The sequence below is a fragment of the Tachypleus tridentatus genome, chromosome 10, assembly GCF_004210375.1.
Source record: "Tachypleus tridentatus isolate NWPU-2018 chromosome 10, ASM421037v1, whole genome shotgun sequence".
In the NCBI taxonomy this organism is placed as follows: Eukaryota; Metazoa; Arthropoda; class Merostomata; order Xiphosura; family Limulidae; genus Tachypleus; species Tachypleus tridentatus.
The window spans coordinates 25,372,066-25,387,444 of NC_134834.1; the positions used below are offsets into that span (position 1 = coordinate 25,372,066).

Below are 15,379 nucleotides of genomic sequence, written 5' to 3' on the forward strand. Positions count from 1 at the left end.
TAATAGTGGGATTGACTATCACATTATAATGCTACCACAACAAAAAGGGCAAGCATGTTTGGTGTGACAGAATTCAAACCTGCGACCCTGAGAGTTACAAGTTGAGTGCCTTATCCACCTGGTCATGCTAGGCCATTCCGCAGTGGTGTGTAAGACATTAAAAAGCGAGTTTTTTTTTTCAATGAAGGATTATATTAGCACATGATCTATATTACATCTAATATAACATATAAAGCTAAAAAATGACACTGCTCCCAAACAAAGCATAATGAACATTCATGGTTGTAACTATCTATACATGTAAAATAAAAATAAAGCCACTGAGTAAAGTGTAAAATGAAAATTACATAATAAAACAAAACACAAGTTTATTAATGACGTATCTTTATTATCATATTTACTTCAACACTTACCACTGTTTTGATTAGACTTTGAACTAAATCTTCATTTTTCTTTTCAACTTCCTTCCATTGTTCCATTAACCTGTTCTATAAAAACACATGTAGTAATATATTTATTATTTGTAGCTAATTTACTTGTATCATTTTATCATATTATAAATTGTGTTAAGAATGACCAAGTGTTAAGTAAAAGTAAGGAAACATAAACCAGGAAGATGTTCTCTTGTACTGATATAAGGTGCCTTTTGTAACCACAACTGTTGTATGCTTGTAATACACAAATGTTTTGAACATGACCAAGTGTTAAGTAAAAAAGTAAGGAAACATAAACCAGGAAGATGTTCTCTTGTACCGATATAAGGTGCCTTTTTGTAACCACAACTGTTGTATGCTTGTAATCCACAAACGTTTTGAACAAGTACTTGAACAAAAAGATCAAACAAAAGTTTTTATAATTTTTTTCTTACAATAACTTATGGGTGATTATATTATATAATAGCTGATAAACACTCACCTCTAGTAGCGCTTTGTGGTTCATATAAACTTTCTTCAGAATATTGAGAGCACTGAGATTCAAAAATCTACAAAATAACACACATACATGAAACTTAAAAACTTGTGTTTTTTAAAATATTTACACAATGAATATCACCTGAAACCCATTTAAACTACCTGATTTATACAAAGATAATTTAGTGATTAAAGCTAGAAACAATCAGTTTTGGCATTAAGCTTTTGTATCAATTATAAATTGGTCTGTTATTTGCCCAGTCTAATCATTCTAATTAATCTTACTAAATATTAGTGTTGTTAGTATAATTTCTTCATTAATTTTAATTATTTAACATCAGTTGTTCTCACTGCAGAACAAATTTTGTTTACTGATGGTTGGTCAATATATGTAATTGTGGCAAAGCTTATACAACAAAAATTATAACAACATTTCCAAAACACAGATTTAATAATAATAAAAAAAAGAAAAAAAAAAAAAGAGTTGTTTTATTAAAACTTTGGTCTTATACTAAATATAAACAAAGTGATTGACATACACAACCTGGAATATGTAGCCACATTTAACTTAATGGGTTGAAAAATTCTTAAAAGTATCTATTGCCATGTACATTGAATAAGGTCCTGACATGATAAAATTGGCTCAGTCTTCACAAAGGAAGATTTGTTTGTTTGTTTTTCAATTTCACACAAAGCTACTCGAGGGCTATCTGTGCTAGCCATCCCTAATTTAGCAGTGTAAGACTAGAGGGAAGGCAGCTAGTCATCACCACCACCACTCTTGGGCTACTCTTTTACCAGCGAATATTGGGATTGACCGTCACATTATAACGCCCTACAGCTGAAATGGTGAGCATGTTTAGCGCATAGCGGGGATGTGAAGCGGTGACCCTCAGATTACGAGAGTTGCGCCTTAACATGCTTGGCCATGCAGGAACCTAAAGGAAGAAGTGTCCAGCATTAACAGAGAGCCAATACTGTCAAGATACTTTGATAAAATCAGACAACAAAGCAACTGATGCCTAATGCTTTAGTTTAGAAATCGCATGATTTTCGGTAGGGTGTAAGGAAATTTCAAAAGCTTAGTAAACATGAGAAAATGCAATGGACTAATATTCTGTAAATGTTTTATGTCAATCTTGCCCCTCAAACTGCTAATCTTGCAACTGTTTATGCAAGAAGTGGTACACAATTTGTCTTCATTACTGAGTTTACTTAGTGCTTCAATACTAATATATCCTGACAGTTATTATGTGCATATAAAATGTATAATTCTGTTCGAAAATTCTGGAAACTAACCTTAACTGCTGTTGTAAATCCTTTTTCCAGAAGAGTCTTCAAGAAAGAAGGTTTCAAAGGTTGATTTTCTGTGTCCTTTGTCAGAATTTTGAATTTATCTAAACATACAAGAAAAACAGTTAAAACAAAAATAACATTAATATATCCGATTTATTTTCTACAATAATTTAATGAAATTTCAAAATTTCATTCTTTGTTGTTTATTATAAATCTACATAATGCACAATTTGATGTACCCACTACAAGCATTTCAATTTGATCTATAATAGTATAAGCTTTCATATTTATTGCTCAGCTACTGCAGTTGGTTCAGTTTCACAAATTTTTTGCTAGCTAAATTTCATTCAGGGTTATATGAGGACTTTCTGCACTAGCTGTGCTTAAAACTGAAGTTCTAAACAGTCTTGTTTATTCCTCCTTCTATCAACAGCTAGTGTAAATAAACATTACAAGCTTCCATAATACATAAAGGAAAGGACTGAATATTATATTATGTGTAAACGAACAGTATCAGATAAATAATCATTCTGAAAATTCACGCGTTTTTATTTGTAAAATTCAGTTAACTGCACAATGTTAAGTTTCTAAAGAAATAATGTTATTATGGTATGCGCTAAATTCAACATTTTAACTCTCACATCGAATTATTTGCATGATTGACAGAGAAAGTCTTTTGAAATGTGGTATGATCAAACAGATAGCTGTTACTTAACTAGATACGCGAAAGAAACAAACCTGTCAGATTAATTCTAAACAAGACTTATTTATGCGTGAAAGCGTTACACATTTTGAGGATATTTTGCATCACTATGTCATCACTTTTGCTTCTAAGATCAGGTTTTGAATGTTAACAACAGAATTTTGTCAATAGCTTATTATGTTTGCATTTAAACTATAAACCTATTCAACAGTTTCACAGGTACTTGTAAAAACCTGAAAATATTTATTACCAGAAAGAAAATACTATTCAATCATTCTTTGATAGATTGTTTAGGCAGAGTATTTATGATGAAATTTTGTAGAATGGACGGGAACTGTTTGTTGTGAAGGTAAGTGTAGAGAACGACATTTTGAAAGTCTCAAAAACGAAAGGCAGAAGACTTTTGAAACGTTGTCCTCTACGCTTGTGTCTCCACAACAGACAGTTGACGTCCATTCTACAAAAGTTTCATTATTCAGGCATTGTTGCAACATATTTAATCTTCTGATATTTTATTCCACACATCTAATATGTTTGTATAAAGTTTCTTTACAAGTAACTTTTGTTTTTGTCAAGTTTTGATTCATAAAATCCCAGATATGATCAGTCTGGTTGAAATCAGGTGCTGTGGGGTTAGTGAATTATTTAATATGACTCCAGCAGCTTCTTTCTTAGCTAAGTAATTTATACATAGGTTGGATGAGTGTTTGAGGTCATTATCTTCTTGGTGGTAGAATTCTTCAACAATAATACTGAAACCACTGGATATATGATGACAGATCAGTATCTGGTGGTACTTGAAGTGGTCCATTAATCCATATACCTTTCAAATATCTCCTTTTAACTCAGAAAAAAAAAACAACAACAAAACAACACCCCCAAACCATCATAGTGCTTTTCCCATGCTTCATGATACGTGTTATTCATGAAGGTAAGTATTTTTCACTTTTCTTCTGTCAGACGTACAACCTATGTTTTGAGCCAAATTTTTCAAACTTGGAGTTATCTACCCATAACACCCTTTTATAATCATCAACAGTCCAGTCTTGTAGTTTTCAGTAAATTTCAGTCTCGTTATGATATTTGGTGAACAAAGTAAAGTTTTTTTTTTAACTGATACATGACCTAAACATTCCATTCTTGTTGAGTCTTCTCGATACTGTAAGTCTGAATACTTTTCTGTCATTTGTTACATGATATTTATCTCATGTTTGTGATTAACAGCAGTCTTCCTTCTGTCTCAAAGGCTGCATAAACAAAGATACTTAACATCGGTATCAATGAGTTTAGGTGTTCTGTCTCTTCCTTTTCAATTTTGAATTTAACTGTCTTGATCTCACGATCTAGGATATACTTGACAGTGTTTAGGAAACATTTCAAGTCTGCAGCAATTGGTTGGGGTGTCCAACCAGCATTATATAAAGCTTTTATGCAAATTTTCTACCCTACTGCTATTTCTCTATGCTTTCTGGGCTGTGTAATGAAAACAAAATTTAATATCTATAGTTAAAAAAACCGTTTTTATCTAGGTTCATTTATAGAGTGGTATTAAATTATAGAGTGGTATTAAATTATAGAGTGGTATTAAATTATAGAGTGGTATTAATTTATAGAGTGGTATTAAATTATAGAGTGGTATTAAATTATAGAGTGGTATTAAATTATAGAGTGGTATTAAATTATAGAGTGGTATTAAATTGATTTTTTTCTAGCATTTTCCAGCACCATATGTTAGCTCTTTGCTAATTTCTTTTTATACAGTTAAGGCATTGCATGGGTACCACGATAGTTATTTCAGACCCTAAACTTGATTAGTATGTTTGTTCAAGCAGAACTGTTGTGACAAGCCCTTGGTACAAGTACATGGAAATTCTAAAGAATGATAAATATTCTCATCCTGGCTCATTCAGTTGTCAACATGGATCAGTGAAGCATTACCATAGTGTTGGTATCTACATTCTGTAATTGAATGAAAGAATTAGTCCCATGAAATGGAATGATAAAATATTCTCTTTTCGTAACACTTTTGCACGGTACTGTATACCACTAAACCTACAGTCATATGTATCAACAACCTAAACCTTCCATTTTATTATTAAACCATTTCTAATCTTTTGTTGTACAACTAAGCTTTAATCTACTAAGACTTTGAGACAGATATAGATTGTTGGTTTTGTATCTTAACTCTCAAGTATAGCAGAAAGTTGGTCTTATTGCTAACTTACAGCTAGTTTGTTATTGACCCATCAGTTGAACACTAATTCTTATTGCTAACTTACAGCTAGTTTGTTATTAACCCATCAGTTGAACACTAATTCTTATTGCTAACTTACATCTAGTTTGTTATTGACCCATCAGTTGAACACTAATTCTTACTGCTAACTTGCAGCTAGTTTTTTACTCACCCATGACAATTCTTGTAACTTAAAATTACAGTTCAGCTGAAAGTTTTCAGTTTTATCACCAATTTACAACTACTTCATTACTTACCTACAGCTAAATTTATTCCATCCAGAAACATTGACTCCAAAGCCTTGGAGTTCCGTAGATGAAAAGATTCTCCTAAATTATGAATTGTTTTCTGTAGAAGAGAAAAAGAAATAAACAAACATATTTTACAAGAAAAACATTAATATGCTGCATTATTTTTATAAATGTCTTACAAATTGTATACTGAACTAATTTACAGTTTTACTTGTGGAATAACATGTATGTGATAGTCCCTCACTATAAGACTAAAATCACATCATTCAAAGACTAATACATTTATTTGCATCATTCCAGATTTAATAATAAATTACACAATTCTAAGTTTGATAATAAACTAAATTTAATTATATCATAGAGATACAAAATTAAACATCATTGTTTACTAACCACAGTGTGAATATAACATAGGGTCTAAATTTCAATAACCTCTTGAAAATACAGTTTATCAAAAATAAATAAAAAGTTAGGATTAATTCCACAAGAAACACAATTAAACTGCAATGACTACTTGAAAGTACTTATTTTACTGAGTGTAAAAAACAATGAAATTTAATCATTATAAAAATGGTACTGAATAATCTTTTATATAAAACACACATGCACAGTGTTCTCTGAGCTTTATTTCTCATAATATACAACTTCAGTCAATAGATTTAAGTTCACAAAAAACTATTTCATCAATATATCCAAGGCACATCTGGTTGTTTGATATTTTCCTTCAGCCTACAAATAAAAGTGGCAAGATTAATTTTGAGTAATCATACTAAGACATACCCATTATATTAATTTTGTTTAATCATACTAAGACATACCCATTATATTAATTTTGTTTAATCATACTAAGACATACCTATTGTATTAATTTTGTTTAATCATACTAAGACATACCCATTGTATTACTTTTGTGTAATCATACTAAGACATACCCATTATATTAATTTTGTTTAATCATACTAAGACATACCTATTGTATTAATTTTGTTTAATCATACTAAGACATACCCATTGTATTACTTTTGTGTAATCATACTAAGACATACCCATTATATTAATTTTGTTTAATCATACTAAGACATACCTATTGTATTAATTTTGTTTAATCATACTAAGACATACCCATTGTATTACTTTTTTTGTAATCATACTAAGACATACCATTATATTAATTTTGTTTAATCATACTAAGACATACCTATTGTATTAATTTTGTTTAATCATACTAAGACATACCCATTATTACTTTTGTGTTTTCAATCATACTAAGACATACCCATTATATTAATTTTGTTTAATCATACTAAGACATACCCATTATATAATTTTGTTTAATTTTGTTTAATCATACTAAGACATACCCATTATATTAATTTTGTTTAATCATACTAAGACATACCCATTGTATTAATTTTGTGTAATCATACTAAGACATACCCATTGTTCCACATACCCATTGTTGGTACATACTTGTTTGAAAGCAAGTTAACAAAAATCCACAAAGTCAAATATCTAATTAAATTTCTTATTTTTGAGATTAATAAATCAAGGCCCATGGCTGATTACCTCACATGACCTACCTACTGTATCTGTTTGTGAATAGCACGGGATATTTTAAAAACACGACTGTTCTGTATTCAGAGATTTGAGTAGAAATAATTGACTGAAACTCATGTTTTTCCCACATAAAAATCTTTGTTTTCACCTGTTAAGACTGGTACATAAAAGCTTTCAACCACACATCCTAACTTCAAGAGAAACAAGTCCCATGGAGCTAATATCAACCTTAAGAATCTCTAACCTCCCCCCCATTTATCCAAGTTGGAAAGTTAATTGTATTTCTCTAACATGTTAATTATTTACTTTCATAAAGATACTTGTAATCTTTATTTGATCTTTAAGTTCAGTAATTCTGAAGTTGTATACAAGTTATACATAGACTATCCAAAGCTTTTATTGCATATGCTTCCAATTACTTACTCTCAGAAAAGCCAGATATTTCTCCCTCACTTCTGGAACCACTAGATCACCGAGTTCTTTCCTAAAGCCTTCCTGTGCATCTTGGATAATTTCTGCTATTTGATGATGTAAAGTGGAACTTGGGACTGGTAAAGTAAGGGCTCGTAATGAATCCTCAGCAATCAACTGCAAATAAAGTAGTTTCCAAAAATCTGAAATAAATATTTATATTAAAAAAAATGTCCATAAACTTGCTAGTAATGTGTAAATGTATCTTCCTGCTACAATAATATTCTGGCGATGAAGCACGTACATTCCTCGGATTTCTTTATCACATGACAGTTTTAAATTTTACATATGGGACAAGATTGACAAAGACAAAATTAAAAAAAATATTTTACATATTTAAGTCAGTACAATTTAATGTAGACTTTGAAATATAACTTATATGAATTAAAGAAAAACATTACAGAGGTCATCAAATGTCTTTAATCCATTGCAAAAATGTTAAATTAATACTACACAAACAAGGCTATCTGAGCAAATTGTCTCTAATTTAGATGTGACAGACTAACTAGAGGGAAAGCAGCAAGTCAACACCATCCACTGTCAACTCTTAAATTACTTTGTTCGTAACAAAAAATGGATTGACCATTAGATTTTAATAAGCCAACAGCCAAAAGGCAAACACATTCAGCAACCATATTCAAAACCACGATCCACAGGTTTACTCGAGTGCCATAAAGATCAAGTCCTGCCAGGCCACACCACATACATTAATTTGCATCTCTTTATGTAACACACCCTTACACAAATTAACATCTGTGTTTGCATAGCAGTCTCACTTATTACTTATTATAGTAATAGCCTACCATCACAGCAAATAAAGTTCAATTCCCTGTGGACATAATCCATAAAACTACATAGTTATATGATTTCACAATACTATTTTATGGAATTATTTACATTAGTAAGTTAGTAACACAACTTAACTTTGCTCAATACATTTTTTTGGTAATTTATAATAAAAATATTGTAAATATCGCTAGGTATCCAGTTAATTATGGGTATTTAGTAAATCATCACTGCTTTACTTCCACAACGAGCCAAGTTTGATTCCTTAAAGTATATCATGAGTTTTCAGTATCTATAATTATCTAAATTTTAAGAATTTTCAAATAATTAAGATAATTTAAAAAAAAAGCAGTTAACACAAGAGTTAAATGTTTTTTTGAAACTAACAAACTGTTAACTTATAAATATACATGTTCTTTTAATAAATGAAATAATGACTACTTTAGGATTGATTATTAAAATAAAAAGAACAAAAACTTCAGAACATTATAACATTGGTTCTAAAATTGCATATATCCAAAATTAGCTTAATTTTAATTTTACTTTGTAAACCAGTTTTACAAATTCAAGAAACAGATATGTTAAAAAAGAACAAGATAAACAAGCTTATAAGGCAAACATTTTCAAATCTGCATATTAACATTTCTGGACCCAATTACAAAATTACTTCATAAAATACATTATTTAAAGTGTGAACATGTATTTTAAGCACATACAATGTTACAGTTTTAACATGAAATTGGCAATATTAGAATCATGGTCACTGAAAGATGGGTTTTCAAGTTTTGAGTTACGGAATGTCACTTAAACTAACGTTGGAAGAGTTACGGAATGTCACTTAAACTAACGTTGGAAGAATATTTTTTGTTTTCTGAATTAAAATTATAAAAGTTTCTTATACTTGTATGTTTTCAATTACCTATATTTTAAAATATTTCAACTGCAAAAGTTGATTATGGTTCTTGAAATATGAATATTTTTAATCCTAAAAATTAAAATCAAAACAGCTCCATGTTACATTTTTTAAAATTAAATGTTACTGAATTATTCAAATCAATTTCAGATTAGAGATTTCAAGAGCTATAGAGAGTTCCACTACAGGTGTCTACAAATATTAGGTAGAGAAGTATTAAAAAACAGAATGACATATAATAATCTGTTGAAAGGTTTCATATTTTAACTTGCAGCTTATAGAAACATTAAACAGTTCCTTTACCTAAAGTCAACTTATAGTGACTTCTCCAAGCATGTTCCAGTGACTCAAATCATTTTTTGAAATTATCTTTACCGTATTCAGTGTAGATAAATAAAAATTTGTAATTCAGTAAAAACAAAGTACATTTACAAGACATAAATTGATTTCAACCAACAATATTGTTAACAAATACACTGTTATCTAGTCTGAGCTCAGATCGTTTTGAAAAGTCACATGTTAAGTCACCACTATGTCTTTGTTTTTTTTTTTTTTTGTGATTTATAGCCATAAATGGCAAAAAAGTTTCAGAAGATAAATATTAAAATCTATCAAGTTGAAATGGAATTAATATGTAAAATGAAGATTTATGATAAGTAACAAAATAATTTTACATTCTGACATGAATTTGTCTGTTTGGAATTAAGCACAAAGCTATGCACAGTGGACGATCTGTGCTCTGCCCACTAAGGGTATGAAAACTCAGTTTCTAGCAGTGTAAGTCTGCAGACATACTGCTGTGAAAGGGTATTTGTGTGTGTGTGTGTGTGTTTTCTTACAGCAAAGCCACATTGGGATACCTGCTGTGTCCATCGAGAGGAATTGAACTCCTGATTTTAGCATTGTAAAACTATAGACTTACTGCTACACCAGCAGGGAACAAGGGTATTTGTAAGGGTTTTCAAAAGGTATCTCAGAACAAAATTTTCAAATATCATAGCATCATTTGTTTTCAGGTTTGTACAATACCATTCAGGTGGGTTCTAGTTTACCTCCATTTTATTCTGTAGTTCTGAGCAGCGCAGTCTAATTTTCTTTTCATTTATGTCCTTGGTTCTATCATAAAACCGTTGAATATTTTCTGTCAACTTTTGCTTGGCTTCTTCAGCAGTTTCTTCCAGTCTAAAGAGTAAACAAACTGTAACAAAGTTGATTTTGGATTCTGAATTCTAACAAACTGTAACAAAGTTGATTTTGGATTCTGAATTCTAACAAACTGGAAAAAATTTCAAATGTTCTAGATGATAATGAGTTCTAAATACTTTTCAACATAAATGAAAAACATACTTAAACACACTTACTGGTTTAAACATACTTCCTGGTTTAAACATACTTCCTGGTTTAAACACTGGTTTAAAACACATACTGGTTTAAACTTACTGGTTTAAACACTTACTGGTTTAAACACACTTACTGGTTTAAACACACTTACTGGTTTAAACACACTGGTTTAAACACACATACTGGTTTAAACACACTTACACACTTACTGGTTTAAACACACTTACCGGTTTAAACACACATACTGGTTTACTTTTAAACACACTTACTGGTTTAAACATACTTACTTTAAACACACTTCTACTGGTTTAAACACACTTACTGGTTTAAACACACTTACTGGTTTAAACACATACTTTTAAACATACTTACCGGTTTAAACATACTTACCGGTTTAAACATACTTACCGGTTTAAACATACTTACCGGTTTAAACACACTTCCTGGTTTAAACACACTTACTGGTTTAAACACACTTCCTGGTTTAAACACACTTACTGGTTTAAACATACTTACTGGTTTAAACATACTTACTGGTTTAAACATACTTGTTAACTTTGTTCTGCAAGTAATTAGAATAAAAAAATGTGTGAATTTGATTTTTAACATATCGGCACAAGTAGACCTAGTAGTAATCCACCAAATGTTACATTTAATTAAACAGCTATTTGATGTTAAGAGATGATACTGTCTTATTTATATTTTTAAAAACTAGGAAAAAATACATTTTCTCTTTCAATTCAATGATGAAATTTTACTGTCAAAACATGTCGTCATCGTAGATTAATTAAAGATGTTTTTAACTATGAACACATTTTAATGTGTTATTATTTTAACATTATACACAAGTACCAATACTTATTATAAAATTGTAATGGAAAAACATATTTGAGCTTATATACATAATATTGTAGAAAGTAAGATTAATCTTTACGTGTTCCAGGTTATTAATTTCTTCCATAATAAATACATTAGACTCAGGGACTACAAACAGAAACAGAGGTAAGCATACACATATCGACAGTTTCAAAAAGCTCAAAACTATATTTTAATGTTGTAAGAAAACTGCTATGTACTAAATGCATTTTTATTGTTTTTTTCAACAAAAGTAACTTAAATATTATAAGAAGAAGCTATTAACTAAAGATCTGAATGTTGTACACTTGCATCTGCAATCAACATGTTGGTTGAAATCTGTTACTACGTAAAATACGAGAATATATTTGTCAAGTTTTATTTGGTTTTGTTATTTGTATTTAGTCTACTTATTAAAAGCAGTATTTTATAAAATGAGGCCCTCATTATAAATAAATTTTGAAATTCTAATAAGAAACAATTCCACTCACCCTTTCAAAAGTTGTTCTAGAAGTTTCAGAGAGTTCCGAAAAACATGATTATGCCATTCCTAAACAACAAGCACAAAATAAAACATTAGCAGTAGCATAAACAGCAGAATAAAAAATTATTACAAAACAACTGTATCTCATAATTCTTACCTCAAGTTCATGCATGCTTACAGGTCCACTACTGTACTTTTCACTTAATACCATCATCTCAGTCACATAAAACTTATGGCAGTCTTCAGTTGCTGTTTGCTTGATTCTTTCTACAAAAGTTGTCCAACGGCTGGGAATCTGATGGTTTTAAACACATACAGTTTTTGAATACTAGAGTAAACATTCCTATAAGTCATTTTAATGTTAAAAAATCATTTTGTTGGTAAAACAATGATTTGAAAATTTAAAAATAAAACATATTATAGGAAATTATGAGGAACAACTACTTACCAAACCTAGCTCAAATATACCTTTTCTAAAGATAATGAGAAATAAACAAATGTTTATATTGTATGACTGTTACTTCAGAAAAAATAATTACACTTAAAACACAAAAAGAGAGGACTGTGTTTTTATGTTTTTCTCAAAGCAAAGCTACATCAGGCTATCTGTTGAGTCTACCGAGGGGAATTAAAACCCCTGATTTTAGCATTGTAAATCCGTAGACTTACCGCTGTATTAATAGGGCACAGAAAGAGAGAAAGCTTCTACTATAAACAATACACAAGTCGATCAATCGGTCTACAATACTGATCAAGTTAGATGTCTTTGGATGAAATTATTGGAAGCAGTGATGCAGAGCACTTTTTCTTAATCATTCAAAACAATCCAATATAAGAAGACACTTAGAATTAATTTAGTGTTAAACCTGTTAATTGTTACTACAAAATTATTTCAATACTTAAAATAAATCTTGTACATAAGCTAAGAAGAAATAAATGCAAGTAAAGAAATTATTTCAGATTACTGGAGTGAAAAATATAAATTATATTTATTTTAAATGTACATTTTCATTCATAAACTTTCAATATTTGTTGAAATTAATGTCAGCTCTTCTGTAAAATAGTGTTCCACATCTAGCAGAAGAAAATTATTAAAGGAAACTCACTTTCTACCATCAATACTTAGAAACTACAAGCTATAGAAATAGTTACCCTAATGAACAGTCCTATTTAATACCTGTTAAATAAGTACATCAGTTAAGAGAACAATACCCTCTAAACTATGTGTATCATCCCTACCATAGATATATACAGATTTCATGACATATACCCTTTACAAGAAGTTATCACAGTGAGAGTACACTAATTCCAATATATTCTAGTAATGATATAATTAAAGTCCAGCAGCCGTAAATGACTTGTATATTGTAGAATTAAGTTTATGTGCAACGTTTGAAGTGTTCAAGCTTTACTTTTGGGATTTACAAATGGTATAATAATAGAATAGTAATATGCATAATTATTATAAAATGCCTTACGTTAACTATATTTTGGGGTGTGTGAGCGCACGCATGTGGATGACAAAAATAGCTATCGTGAAAACAATTACAAATACAAAAATCAAACTTATCTCCAGAAAAAGTTTCATCTCACAGTAGAAGTAAACACTGTAAGTAGTAAAGATGATGGATTGCTGGTATCACAAGATAATGTAATAATAACTCTGAAGAAGGCACTGCCACAATAACAGAACAATGCGACAATATCCTTGATGGATGCACTGCCAGATAGGGCTGTGACGATTACAGGATTAACTGGTTACGGTTCGGTTACTGCTCTTAACCGGTTAATCTAAGATTTTTTTCCGAGAAAAATAAACGAGGGAAAACAATACGATTATCGACATTTGCATGTAAATATTCCATTATTTGACCTTGACATTGGTATGTTAGCCTATCACGATTTTACGAACTGCTTGTCTTTTTGTTTGGTTGAATTTTCATTGTTGTTGTTGTTGAAAGCCTTTAGAGTTTTTGTTAATGTTCAGTGTGGCCGTCACGCGCAAATTCCTAGGGCTGTGACGATTACACGATTAACTGGTTACGGTTCGGTTACGAGGCAAAGATTAACTGGTTACAAAAGTTCGTAATCGTTACAGCCCTACTGCCAGAGTCTCAGAACAATGCAACAATATTCCTGACGTATGCATTGCCAGAGTCTCAGAACAATGCAACAATATTCCTGACGTATGCACCGCCAGAAATCACAGGACAATGTAATACTAACCCTGATGGATGCACCACCAGAATCACAGCACAACATAAAAGTAGCCCTTACGGACACATAACCAAAATCACAGGGTAATGCAGTATCAAAATGTCTCTGAAATAAAATATATTAACAAATTTTGTTCCTATAATTAAAAAGCAGTGTAACAGAAACAGTACACTGTTATTTCAATAAGTGTTTGTCTACTTTTGACTATGCATTTGCTTTGGACCTTTCTTTAAATATTTGTTTTATATAGATTATATAGCAGATTCTAAACATTTACATGAAAAACACACACAAAAACTTAAAAGTTCTGTCTTTGTTTCAATGATGTATAGATAACAAAGTTTAAAAAATTATATAGAAGCATAGGAAATGAAGAATATTTCCATTTGTGAAAACTTAGGAAAAGTGAAATGGAAGAATTTCAAGAAAAGCTCAAAAGTGCTGATGACAAAACAGTTTTACTGTGTAACAATACCACAAAAAAATGTTAGTATGAAACTGTAGTAATACTAAAATAAACTTTCTATGACACCACAATGAAATGTTCAATACCCCAATAAACATAATATAAAACTATTGTGCTATTACAATGAACTTATTTTCTTAACACAACACATGACAGCTACAATTCCAATATCATTCATAGCTATTCTTGCTAGTAATTAAATCATTCACTTGTACTATTGTCATGCTTTTTATTGCTCATTTAGCATATATCTGAAAAGTACATTTTGAATATTAAGACAAAGAATGCCTAGTGTTAATTTTCAAAATATTATAAAATTTACCTCTGCAAGCGAACCATCATTTGCAGCACTCACTAAAACTTCAAGCAAGGCTGCAAGTTCAGTTCCAGAAATTGGTTTATCTAAAGAAGTTAACACATTTCTCAATTAAAATACTCAAAGATACATTTACTTAAATACAGCTAAACACTCGTGTAGGACATTATTGTGATAAAAAGAGTAAAGAATTTAAACTTTCAAATTAAAAACAATAAATAAAAAATTATTATTTTTGATAATGGAAAGTGAAAAATAGTGGAATATATAATTATGAAAAAAAAACACAAATTGAAGTGCACATTTCTAATGTATTGCATAGAAAGAAACAAAAGTGTTAAATATACAAGGTGTTCGAAAGTCACTGTGCAGTTTTGTAATTTTATTCAGTCTATTTCAAGCCAGCGACTGATAGCGGTGTTTAGAAGCAAAATAAGAAGGATCCAGGCCTGTTTTGATGCCAACAGGGGTCACTTTCAACATTATTTATAATTGTCATTCATATTTACCTCCTGTATTCTATATTGAAACATGTCTGTTAATAAATATACAAGTGCACAGTGACTTTCCTCAACACCC

At 30.2% G+C, this 15,379-nt stretch overlaps 1 protein-coding gene across 1 annotated transcript in view; it reads right to left on the bottom strand.

Annotated features, from left to right (window-relative positions):
- Positions 1 to 456: 456 nt before the first annotated feature.
- LOC143228315 (guanylate-binding protein 5-like) overlaps positions 457 to 15,379 on the bottom strand; it is a 32,799-nt gene continuing 17,876 nt past the window's right edge. The window contains exons 10-18 of the mRNA XM_076459586.1: positions 14,807 to 14,886; positions 11,959 to 12,096; positions 11,809 to 11,867; positions 10,174 to 10,303; positions 7,375 to 7,539; positions 5,401 to 5,491; positions 2,211 to 2,308; positions 916 to 982; positions 457 to 488 (exon numbers count right to left, since the gene is read on the bottom strand). Of these exons, the coding sequence (XP_076315701.1) occupies positions 457 to 488; positions 916 to 982; positions 2,211 to 2,308; positions 5,401 to 5,491; positions 7,375 to 7,539; positions 10,174 to 10,303; positions 11,809 to 11,867; positions 11,959 to 12,096; positions 14,807 to 14,886 (860 nt within the window). The remainder of the gene's footprint in view (positions 489 to 915; positions 983 to 2,210; positions 2,309 to 5,400; positions 5,492 to 7,374; positions 7,540 to 10,173; positions 10,304 to 11,808; positions 11,868 to 11,958; positions 12,097 to 14,806; positions 14,887 to 15,379) is intronic.